This window comes from Entelurus aequoreus, linkage group LG27 (genome assembly GCF_033978785.1).
Source record: "Entelurus aequoreus isolate RoL-2023_Sb linkage group LG27, RoL_Eaeq_v1.1, whole genome shotgun sequence".
NCBI lineage: Eukaryota > Metazoa > Chordata > Actinopteri > Syngnathiformes > Syngnathidae > Entelurus > Entelurus aequoreus.
The window spans coordinates 6,899,984-6,912,397 of NC_084757.1; the positions used below are offsets into that span (position 1 = coordinate 6,899,984).

General features: G+C 42.6%; 1 protein-coding gene across 2 annotated transcripts in view; it reads right to left on the bottom strand.

Moving 5' to 3' along the window:
• The window catches only part of patj (PATJ crumbs cell polarity complex component), a 51,539-nt gene that overhangs the window by 26,603 nt on the left and 12,522 nt on the right, over nt 1-12,414 (bottom strand). For both annotated transcript variants that reach the window (XM_062039158.1, XM_062039159.1), the window contains exons 7-20: nt 11,498-11,626; nt 11,095-11,343; nt 10,639-10,741; nt 10,485-10,573; nt 10,278-10,407; nt 8,007-8,066; nt 7,318-7,379; nt 7,202-7,258; nt 6,996-7,130; nt 5,309-5,479; nt 5,168-5,242; nt 4,825-4,980; nt 207-416; nt 79-138 (exon numbers count right to left, since the gene is read on the bottom strand). In XM_062039158.1, coding sequence (XP_061895142.1) covers nt 79-138; nt 207-416; nt 4,825-4,980; nt 5,168-5,242; nt 5,309-5,479; nt 6,996-7,130; nt 7,202-7,258; nt 7,318-7,379; nt 8,007-8,066; nt 10,278-10,407; nt 10,485-10,573; nt 10,639-10,741; nt 11,095-11,343; nt 11,498-11,626 — 1,686 coding nt within the window. The remainder of the gene's footprint in view (nt 1-78; nt 139-206; nt 417-4,824; nt 4,981-5,167; nt 5,243-5,308; nt 5,480-6,995; nt 7,131-7,201; nt 7,259-7,317; nt 7,380-8,006; nt 8,067-10,277; nt 10,408-10,484; nt 10,574-10,638; nt 10,742-11,094; nt 11,344-11,497; nt 11,627-12,414) is intronic.

A 12,414-nucleotide genomic window follows, 5' to 3' on the forward strand; every position in this document is an offset into this window, starting at 1 on the left:
AAGACATTTTTGAAGAGTTGACGTACGGCAGTTAGGAGACATGGCGGCCATATTGGCGAGAGGTGAAGTTGATGTTACCTGCAATTGAGGCATGTCTCTGACTGACATCTGGTCGCCATCGAGCCCGCCGCCCTCCACCTGTGTACAGGAAGCTGCCAGTAAATGACCACTCGCCTCCAGGTGACCTGCTTAAGGTGGGCGCTTACCACCAGAGGCGTGCGGATGCCCAGACGGACGACACCTGGCGGGGCGGACTTGAGGACCTCCACGGCCTGGGCCAGGCTCAGCTGGTCCAGCAGGATGCTGTTCACAGACACCAGCTGGTCTCCAGGAAGCAGACCTCCGTGTGTTTCGGCCGAGCCGCCGGGAACCAGAGAGCGGATCACCATCACGCAGCGAGCGGGATCCAGTGGGTCCTGGAGAGGAAACACATGACATAAATGTCAGCAACTATTGCAGCCTGACCCCAAAATATTCAATTGTTTCATCCTCTGGGAGTGAGGCTACAAAACACACTCTGGTGTTCCATTTTTCAACAGAGTGAGACATCCTCGGGGCCCGAGGAAGGAAAGTCTTTGAACGGTTAACACCACAGGTGTCAAAGTCGTGGCCCGCCACTTCATTTTATTTGGCCCGGAAATAACATGTATCAATAAAGTACTGTAACTTTTCTTACTAAATGCATTCTTTCTTTCTATTTTGGGAGAAAAAATATATATGTACTCCATGTAATCGCAAATTATGTTAACTAAAATATTATCTAATTTTGCAAAAATGTATCATCAAACATTCAAACCATTTTTTAAATACAAATAAATACTAACATTAATGATTTCAAAATAAGTTATCCATCAAATTGTGCAATGTAAAAGTAGCAAATTATGTTAACTCGAATATCTAATTTTACAAAAATATATTACCAAACATTCAAACCATTTTTTAAATAGAAATAAATACTATTAATGATTTCAAAGCAAGTTATCCATCAAATTGTGCAGTGTAGAAGTAGCAAAAGTTTTCATGGTAAAATTGTGAAATTTACTGTGGTTTTTACAGCATTTTTCTCTAAATGAAAAAAACTGTACTTTTTTACAGTAATTATCTGTGGTGCCGTTTTGGCATTTACTGTAATACACCCACAAATCTACACTTGTTGATTTGCGGTAAAAACAGAAAAACAAACAAAAAAAACCTGGCAGCTCGGGTGCCAAAATTTTACTGTAAAATTGCAGTTTTTTTTATTTACAGTAAAAAAAATATTCCTGGCAACTGAGCTGCCTTTTTTTAACCATAAAAACAGCAGTACTGTTTTTGTATTTACAGTAATATACACTACATTTTAAGGTGAAATTATTGCAACTTACCATATTTTTTTTTACATTTTAGTTTTCTAAAAATCTACTAATACAATGCATTAAAAATGGTGTAATAATAGCATTGACTGTTAGAAGCCAAACATCACTGCCATGTGGCCCTCAGTGAAAACCACTTTGACACCTCTGGTTAAGACGGTAAAATAAACAACATGTAAAGGTGAAGCACAACGAAGGTGGCAGTGACCAGCAGGGGGAGACAAAGACCACAGAACACATTCCAAACGTTTGGAGGGAAGCACTGAGGTCAGAGGTCACTATTGAGCGTGCCATAGGAAGTGATGGAGGACATTCAGGAAGTGACCAGACCATGAGGTCAACTTAACCTACTCAGTGGCCTAGTGGTTAGAGTGTCCGCCCTGAGATGGGTAGGTTGTGAGTTCAAACCCCGGCCGGGTCATACCAAAGACTATAAAAATGGGAGCCATTACCTCCCTGCTTGGCACTCAGCATCAAGGGTTGGAATTGGGGGTTAAATCACCAAAAAATTATTCCCGGGCGCGGCACCGCTGCTGCCCACTGCTCCCCTCACCTCCCGGGGGGTGATCAAGGGGATGGGTCAAATGCAGAGGACAAATTTCACCACACCTAGTGTGTGTGTGACTGTCATTGGTACTTTAACTTTTTTAACTTTAACTTCAAAAAGTTAAAAGTTTAACTTTAACTTTTAACTTTTTTAAGGCGAAGGAATATAAAATATCCAAGTAATAACTTTAAGAAAACTCTAGCGTAATGACACCATTGTGTACTGGAATGTCACAATTTAGGAGTAAAAACAAATAATATGTAGTCACTGTCATGCATGTACAGCTGTACTGTAACACAGCAAAATAACGCTTTCTCAGCTGTGGTACTAATACTGTAATACACTTTTCCACCACTTGTGGCAGTAATGACAATATCAAACAGAAGAAGTCGAGAGCTAAAGTCATAGAGAAGTTTCTCAAGCGCAAAAAATATGACTAAAGTGGTGCAGCCGTAGTTTCATTTGCACTTTAATTTTATTGACAGTTTAGTTAAGAAACATATTCACTATTTTTATTTTATTTCATACAACATAATTGCCTGCAACTAAGGTTTATGTTCTAAATAAATAATCATCTTTGTGATTATGGTTTCATATCATTTGACAAGGTTGTAAACTGTAAGTAGGTTAGATATTGAATACATAAAAAATCAAGAGTATGATTACTAATTCGGTGTTGATATTTGAGCGGGCCCCGGGCCCTTCTGTAGTGGAAAAGTTGGGCAGGGAGGTAAACAGGTTAAGAACCTCTACTGTAACATACACAGAGCTTACATTAATCCGAAGCAATTATGTATTGTCAATGGAAAGTGAATATTATTATGTTTGTAACATGATAGGCATTAGATGGTGTACCTAATGAAGTGTCCACTGTCCAGAAAGAGTAGGAGTGTGTTCTTGTGACAGGACAGAGGATGGGTGGGGAGTGTGGAGTAGTAGAAGTTGTAGTTTGCATGTTGACTAGAGGGCAGTCAAGTTGGTGCACTTTTGAGAGCAAAGATGCGGAGAAAGGATCCACTCCAGCTGAGAGTCAAGTTTAAGAGGTGGAAGGGCTGAAAAGAGCCGACCCGAGTAAACCCCGAGGACGGAGGGCAAACACCTCCGAGACACTCAAAGCAACGTGCACACACATTTGGTGCATTCCCTGGTGGTGAAGCCGGGGCAGCGTCGGCGCGGCGCAGCTTGCCAAGTTTGTATTTTTAGACGCACCAAGATGGCTACAGGTGCTGAGAGTCAGCGTCTCCTCCTACAGAAGAGCTACACTTCATTTTGGGAACTGGAAGACCTTTACCGTGTCAAAGTATTCCAAGCAGCTGGGGAAAAAAATACATTTTAGACTTTTACTTTTGACATGTTTGCGCCTCCCAAGTTTCATCAAGTCCAACACAAACTAGACTTTTCACGGCAGCTGTTGGCACACACACACAATACAAGTTCAAACACAACGCTACTCACAATGTGTTGCCATAATTTAGGCTTCTAAAAAAATAGACTGATACTAATACAAGAGCCGTGTTTCATCAACGTGTTGCTGACAATGCTAATAATGACATCCAGTGGCAATAACACAACCAGTTGTGTCTCTCCAGGATTTCTAAATGTCTTTTTTTTTTTTACAGACAAAGCATCCTGCACATTTATCTAATTGAATATTTGATGAATTAAATTCAAAAGATAAAATTAAACTACCCTAAACACTTCAAAAACGCATTTGCTGCCTGTCCTAAAATTAGACTTCATCATAAAATTCTTCAGATTTAATAAATATGTTTTGACCTTTTTGTGTTACTCCTTATTCCAACTATAAGTTTTTCTAAAAGCTACAATTCACAATTAAGTCCGGGACATGTGACATGCTTTATCAGTATTATGTTATATCATGGTTGAAATCCTGCTTGTGCACTGCAAAACGTGCTCAATATAGACATTCATTCTGACTCGCAATTTGATTTATTAAAAAAATGTGTAGAAAGAAACTGTTTTATACAATTTAGTTTTGTAGGATATATTTTTTGCACTCCTAAATTAATGTTGCTGATCAATTTAAATTCATTATTATTCATTTAGTTTTATTTTTCAGCATCAAATGGCTCAGGTAGGTCAAAAAAATGTTTATTGTTAATACATTTTTTTACATTTCAGGCAAATTGATGCACTTCATATATTTTCTGTTACAGACTAAAAACAATGTTAATAAAGTTATTCTTTGTTGTAAGTTGGTATCTATTTTTTAATTGTTTAGAGGTTTTCAATGTTAATAAGGACACACTGTTATGCAGAGGTGTACTTTTAACAATTTTATAGACGAATGATACTATTTATAGTGACGGCGGAGACGCAAAATGTTTTCTTCTTCCCGGGGAGGCGTAACAGAAAATAATTGAAAAGCACTGTATTAGCATGTGGCTATATTTAATCATTCTTTGCTAAAAACTCACTCCTGTTACTTTCAGTCACATGAGTTATTTTCAGGTTAGGAACCTTGTAGTTCAATATTTGTACTATTAGAGTTGTTATAGGACACACATTTAGGCTTATTTGAAGAGAATTACAAGAAGATTATTTGATGCATTTCTATGTTTAGAAGCTAACTCCACTGTGGGCTGTGCTTGATTAGACTTTAGCACAGCATTGTGCATACTCGTGTGCGTATATGTAACACACACACAGAGGTAAGAGATTGGGAGGAAACCCCCCCCCTGGGCGGGTGTAGCATGCACAAAGACCACCCGGGACTTCACCTGGAGTTCGCTCCACCCCCTCAGCTCAGGGAGGAGGTCTAAGAGGTGAAGCTGCGCCTAAAGACAAAGTGCTAGGCATGTGGAGGGGGTGGAAGTTGGGGGGTTTGTCGGCTGAGGAGTATTTCCTCAAGTTCCTCCAAAGACAAAGCAGAGCGGATGCTCACTAAGGAAGCAGTTATGTTACCTGGTAGTCCAGGATGCTGAAGCCCAGACCTCGATCTGCCTCCTTGTGCAACTCCAACATGTCAACATTGGTGGACCAGAGAGCCAGCTCCTCCTCCTCCTCTTCTTGGCTGTGTTCACTCCTCTCCCCTTCCTCCTCTTCCACCTCCATGACCTGCTGTCACATCACATTTCAGAAAACGTCCACAAAAGAACAAATGTTCCCGCGCTATTAAACTTCTTCATTAGCCACCAGCGGTCGGTGGCCAACAAGATGGCCGTGTAGTAGCTGGACATCATGCGACACAGCCTTTAGATTGGACTGTGCACAGCGAGGCAAGTGCAGCTTAAAGAACACAATTCACCTGCATGGTTTCCTGGTGCTCCTGTTGCATCTCGCTCGTTTGACTGCAAAGAGCCGACGCCAGTTTTACCTCCAACTGACAAACGCACACACACTTTATTATAGTAATCATTTTAATAATGAAGATCAATACTGGACATACGTCCTCCACGCTGCTTCCTGGTCGTTGTCCTAATTCATATTCCAACTCTTTTTCTGCTTCCGTGTCGAGGGCGGCGTGTCGGCAGCACACCAGCGTGAAAGGGGGGGGCACTTCCTTGAGGAAAGAGATCACCTCCCGACGAGACTTTCCATACAGCTGCACATCATTAAGCTGGAGGAGAACACACACATTTACCAAGTTGTTATGCAAATTGGATTTAAGAGTCCAAAACATTTTTTGTTGGATGGTATTGTGTGTATTGACATCAATCTCAGACACCTGTGATAAAAAGTCTCCCAGGTGAGCCCAGTCAAAGGAAAACTGCTTAAAAGTGATGTTGCACATTATAAAGCAGGCCACAGGTTTCAAGCCATATGGGGAAGAAAAACCATCTCTCAGCTGCTGAAAAGAGTAAGATAGTACACTACCTTGCTCAGGGTAGGAAAACATTGGATATTTCCAAAAAACGTATGCGTGATCGTCAAACTTTAAAGAAATGTGTTGCTGATTCAGAGCACAGGCGAGTTTGTGCAGATAAAGGCAACATTTAAAAAAAGTCTCCTTCATGGGATTAAGAGAGAAGCTGCTAAAAGGCCATTGCAAAGCAGTATTTGAAGCCGCTGGTGCCTCTGGAGTCCCACGAACCTCAAGGTGTAGGATCCTCAAGAAGTTTACAAGTGTGCTTAAAGCTAATATCCGGCCACCCCTAAACAATGCTCACAAGCAGGAACGCTTGCAGTGGGCTCAGGAATACATGAAGACTCATTTTCAAACAGTTTTGTTTAGCGATGCAAGCGATCCAGATGGCTGCTGGATGGTTGGAGAATGGCCACAAAGTCCCAACAAGGCTGAGACGGCAGCAAGGGGGTGGGGGTGTCATGTTTTAGGCTGGAATTATGGGGAGAGAGCTGGTAGGTCCCTTTAGGGTCCCTGAGGGTGTTAAAATGACCTCTGCAAAGTATGTAGAGTTTCTGACTGACCACTTTCTTCCATGGTACAAAAAGAAGAACCGACAAAAAAATCATCTTGATGCATGACAATGCCCCATCTCATGCTGCAATGAACACCACTGAGTCCCTGGCTGCTATGGGCATAAGAGGAGAGAAACACCATCCTCTCCTGACCTCAACCCTATTAACAACCTGTGGAGCACCATCAAGCAAAAGATCTATGAGGGTGGGAGACAGTTCATATTTATCTAACATCCTGCAAAGAACTTAAAGCTGAAACTGTCCAAGAAGTCACAAGTTCAATGGATGCAAGGCTTATGAAGTGATATCAAGCAAGCGGTCCTATATTAACATGTAACTCGGCCTGTTCAATCAAAATTATTTTCATTTATATGGTCTTATAATACTGAAAATTCAACACGTGACCATTTTAAGTTCTTTACAGCCTATAAAAGTTCTTGAAACGCTGTTGTGTTTAATAATTTGGAAGATTGGACTTTAAATTATTTACTGTAAAAATACTGTTATCATTTTGAGATTTGTTCAATGAAATTTGCATTAAACGATCTACTGATGACTTGAAAATTATACTGACTGACATTTGCATCAATTATTTATGAACATTTGAGTAAAATGTACTTTGCATAATGATTTGGAACACAGTTGTACATCATGAACACTGCATGCCAGCGTGTTAGCTTAGCTAGCCATGGTGCGAAACACCACCGTGTCCTCACCTCCAGCAGCTCGTCCTCCGGTCTCAGGACGCCGTGTTTGTCCACGGGGCCTCCTGGTGCCACAGAGGAGATGTAGTGGTGACCGTCAAACGAGTCCAACTCCACGCCGAGTCGCAACATGTGGACGGGCAGCAGCTGCGGACGCCAACATGACACGTCACGTGACTACGGGGATGAAGTGGCATAGAGTGGGGAGAGTGCGTTACCTTGGAGGACCTCTGAAGCTCAGCATCGTCTTCAATCACAGGATCCAAGTTTATTACCTGCCAACACACTCATGTTACACACTTGAAACACGACACACAACAAGTGGACATCTCACCAGGACTTGGTAGTGTGGACCCAAAGACTGCTGCCACTTGGCCTTCAGTGCCGCATCTGGAGCTGAAGGCAGTAAGATGTTAGCTAGCCATCAAACGCTACATGCTTCAGCCCAGCCTTCAAGAGGAAGTCCTCCTCAAGTGTCCACTAACACTTTTGCAGTTGTCGTCTTCCTTGATAAAACTTGATGCCGCGGTTACCAGACTGTTAAGATGTGGCGCAAACATGCACTGCACAACCTGGCGTTACTCAAGGGGAAAAAAACAAAACAAAACACTGCAGCGGTGTTTAGATTAAATTAGCATTGCTAAGCGCGCCTCGCAGCGTCATTAATCTGCGGCGTACAGATGAATAAACACCCTCGTACATCGCTGCCAGCTTGTCACACAAGCTACAGCCAAGCAGCAGCGCGGCGTGCCAATGGCTAGCGTGGCGTTTTGGCCACTTTGACAGCGAACAAGCGATACAAAGAGAGGAGAAATCAGCTTACATCAAATGTTTCATCTTTCCCAGTTTAACATAAATCTAATATGTGCTGCTGTGCAACATTGGAGTGGAAATGTGTGTTTAGTTTATTGATCAACAACACAAGTGCCACAAAGAAGACAGATCAGGAAACAAGCAGTATGAGACTGTGTGTGTGTGTGTGTGTGTGTGTGTGTGTGTGTGTGTGTGTGTGTGCTCACTCACCGTTGATTCTGTTGTGCGTTTCCTCCGGCGACCTCCGCAGTGACCCCCGAGAAGACTCCACTAACACACACACACACACATACAGCACACACCCACACACAGACTGGTTATCATTTGGAATGGGGAGCAAGTGTGTGATCATGACTTGTGGGGACCAGCCTTTCTACAGTTGTGGAGGCATAATAAAAATGGTGTAAAATGTCCACTGGCCAGTTAGCTCATACACGTCTTTAAATCTGTGGATTGATGAAGTCATGTGCTCATCATTCTTACAGGGGACCCTGGGGAAAAAGACTTCATATGGTTCATGGGGACCACATTTAAATAATTTTGCATAATTCACACAAATTTGTACATGACTACTGAGGACTATTTTTTTATGGGCCAAAGCTTAAAAATGACTTAGGCATCTTCAGAATGGACCTGACTATCATTTAAAAAGGTTTACCTTTAGGGGACCTGTTTTTTTTGTCCCCATACCGTCAGAGGTCCCCTAAAGGTGACTGTGTAAACTGAGTGATGTCCCCATTAAGTAAGCATTGCCACAACACACACACACACACACACACAATCCTTTTTCAGGAACTTTCCCATTTTCCCCAGATAAATAAAGTTCCCCCTGTGTTTCCACCAAGAACTAGATTTAGTTTTTCAGGAACTAGATTTAGTTCCTAGTAGTGAGGTGGGACTTTCAAAAGGTTCCAGGAGCTTTAGAGGGGGTGGGCTGTGCTGTCGACTGCTGATTGGTTGAACACAGTTGGGAGAGTTCCTAAAACGTTGTATTCCTTGTTTCATCCGCCATTACAGTGTGCGGGACAACTTGCTCATTTAAACCAGTATGCTGTTTATTATTCTTTACAAACTTCATTTCAACATGGTAAACTACAAGAAGTGGAAAGACTTCTTTTTAAATGTATTTACAGAGGAACATGAAGTATTCGGCCGGAAGTGGAAGCGGCGACTCCAACATCCTTGTTTGAAGAGGAATGTGAAATAAAGGACGAGTAAATCATCAAATATTCACTATGCACACACCATTTGTGCAGTTATTAGCCTCCACCCAAGTGAGGCGAATGCTAATGCTGACAGGCTAATGCTAAATCTGATGCGTTTGTTGTCACCGTAAGATAAACACTCACATTAATATATGGTTCTTTACAGCTGAAATGGACCATAAGGACTTGCCTGACCTCATGAATTCATCATTTGCTGAAGATTTACTGACTTTCTGACCGTTGGACAATGCGGACAAAAGCTTAACTCTTTATGATCAATTCAATACACATTGTTTTTAAATCAGACTGTTTAGTATATTATTGCTTTGTATTTGCTTACAGACTTGATTGATTGAAACTTTTATTAGTAGATTGCACAGTACAGTACATATTCCGTACAATTGACCACTAAATTGACCGAAGAATAATAAACTTGAAACTTGAAACTAAATGGTAACACCCCAATAAGTTTTTCAACTTGTTTAAGTCGGGGTCCACAAAATCAATTCATGGTTACACTTAAGTAAAATAAATATGACCTAATGTTGTCTGTTTATTTACATGCTATAGTGTGGAAATTTGTATAAACTAACCGGATCTGTGAAATGCAGTCATATGTGTCAAAGTCAAGGCCCGTGGGCCAGATCCGGCCCAGGAATGAATGATCTATGGGATGATATTTGATTAGTATTACAACCTGCTGCTGTTTTGCACGCACCAATACTCCATCAGTGTTGGCGCTAAGAATTTTTGAAAATGGGGTCCCACAGTACATTTTTGGGGTCCCACTTTTTTGTAAGCTATTTGAAAACAAATGATAAATGTATGCATGATCCTGTTATATCTCACATTCTAGATTGTGTTTTGGAAAAAGGTTGTCATAAATGTTACTTCATTCATTAAAAAATAATACAAAAGAAAACACATTTTTATGCATATGTAAATGTATTTCAGTTATAAACATTCATTCACTTTCTTCTTTCCTTCATGGATCTAAACTTTACTGCTGCCGCTAGTTTTTTCTATATTTTTATTGTAATATTTCCAGAATGTGTTTGTTCTATTTTTGGCCAAAATAAGAAAAAGAAAACAATCTTTATTTATTACTTTTAATGCCATGATTTTAATAGTCCTGCCCGCATGTGCACAGACTTATCTTCAAGCGGCCCCTGAGCTAAAGTGAGTTCGACACCCCTGCAGAAACAAAAAACACTATTCTACAGGAACTAAAAGTTCCTGAACTTTTGGTGGAAAAAGGCCTGAAGTAAAACGGTACCTCTGTCTAGGGACCTCTCGAGAGTTTTGGTCTTCTTCCTGACCAAAGTCAGGACCACGGTCCTGCCAGTCCGCTTCATCACCTCCACAACTTCCTGATTGGTCAGACCGTGCAGGCTGACGTCGTCCATCTGCGGGGACAAAAAGAAGGAAAAGATGACAAATTTGGAATTGTGATGGTCACGTGGTTCCGTTGTCTTGTCCTCACGCCAATCAGACGGTCGTGCACTCGGATATTTCCGCTGTGATCCGCGGCGCTGCCTGGGACCACGTTCTTGATGAACACGCCTACCGCATCTGAGGAGGACGAGAGCGCCTTATGGCTAGCTAACAAGCAGTGGCAGAAGGGAAGAAGAAGCTACCTTGGCTGGTGAGGGGGTTGTGTCCGATGATGGAGATTCCCAGGCTCTGTCCGTCCTTCTTGGTCAGCGGAACCTCATGGATCTCGTAGCCCTCCAAGTTGGGCTGAAAAAGGAAGTGGGAAGTTAAAGTTAAAGTACCAATGACAGTCACACACACACACACACTAGGTGTGGTGAAATGTGTCCTCTGCATTTGACCCATCCCCTTGATCACCCCCTGGGAGGTGAGGGGAGCAGTGAGCAGCAGCGGTGGCAGCCCCCGGGAATCATTTTTGGTGATTTAACCCCCAATTCTAACCCTTGATGCTGAGTGCCAAGCAGGGAGGTAATGGCTCCCATTTGTATAGTCTTTGGTATGACTCGGCCGGGGTTTGAACTCACAACCTACCCATCTAACCACTAGGCCAGTGAGTAGGAAGCAGGAAGTATTCTGTACGAGACTAAGGCGCTGCTTACCATCCTGCTGGCCCGCCGCTGGGGAGGCTGCTCTGGAAGTGGCGGGGGTATTGCGGACACCGGGGCGGAGTCTGGGGGCGGCGGAGGAGGCGGGGCATTTGTCCCCTGGCTCCACGGGTCTCTGGCTATCAGCATGGTCACATGACTCCCGCACCCTTGCAGTACCTTGACCACCTGATCACTGGTGAGACCACTGGTGGGCGTGGCCCCAATGCGAAGGATGTGGTCACCTGTGCGGAGACGCCCGTCCTGTTTGGAGGGCAGAAAAGAGAGGACATGATGTGAGATTAGTTCCCTCCAAGTTGCTGAGCTACACTGTTCTGTCCTCGCTCCCTTGCCCTTTGACCTGGAGGAGTTTTACAAGCAGGCCATCAATTGGCGCCCCCTGCAGGAGTATACGTACCCTGTCAGCCACGCTGTCTCGGAGGAGAGTCCTCACCACCACGCCGGCGGTCTTCCCGCCCACGATACCAAAGCCCAAACCGGAACCGTCGTTCACCAGCTGGATCTCCTCCACGTGACCCCACTGACCCTAACAGGACAGGACAAGAGGGTCACCGAGGGCCACATTGGACCACCATGTCAAAATGAAAGTGACGTTGGAATGAGATTTCTAGTATTTACCTAGCATCCTTGCTGTTCCACACGCAGGAGTCTTTGTTCAAAACAGAGATGCTAACAATGCTAATGCTAACTTGCTGTAAAAATACACGTTTGTCTTCAGACAGGACATGCCAAAATGAAAGTGTTGTTGTAGTAATATTTCTAGTATATATGTACCATCCTTGCTGTGCCACACCCAGGAGTCTTTCTTAAAAACAGAGAGGCTAACAATGCTAATGCTAACATTACTGTAAAAATACACACATTTTTTGACAGGAAATGCCAACATGAAAGTGTCGCTGTAGTAATATTTCTAGTATATATCTAGCATCCTTGCTGTGCCACACAGGAGTCTTTCTTAAAAACAGAGAGGCTAACAATGCTAACATTACAGTAAAAATACACACATTTTTTGACAGGAAATGCCAACATGAAAGCGTCGCTGTAGTAATATTTCTAGTATATATCTAGCATCCTTGCTGTGCCACACTCAGGAGTCTTTCTTAAAAACAGAGATGCTAACAATGCTAATGTTGCTCTAAAACTACACGTGTTTTTTGACACGATATGTCAAAATGAAAGTGACGTAGTAATATTTCTAGTACATATCTAGCATCCTTGCTGTGCCACACTCAGGAGTCTCTTAAAAACAGAGATGCTAACAATGCTAATGTTGCTCTAAAACTACACGTGTTTTCAGACAACACTTCAAAAGAA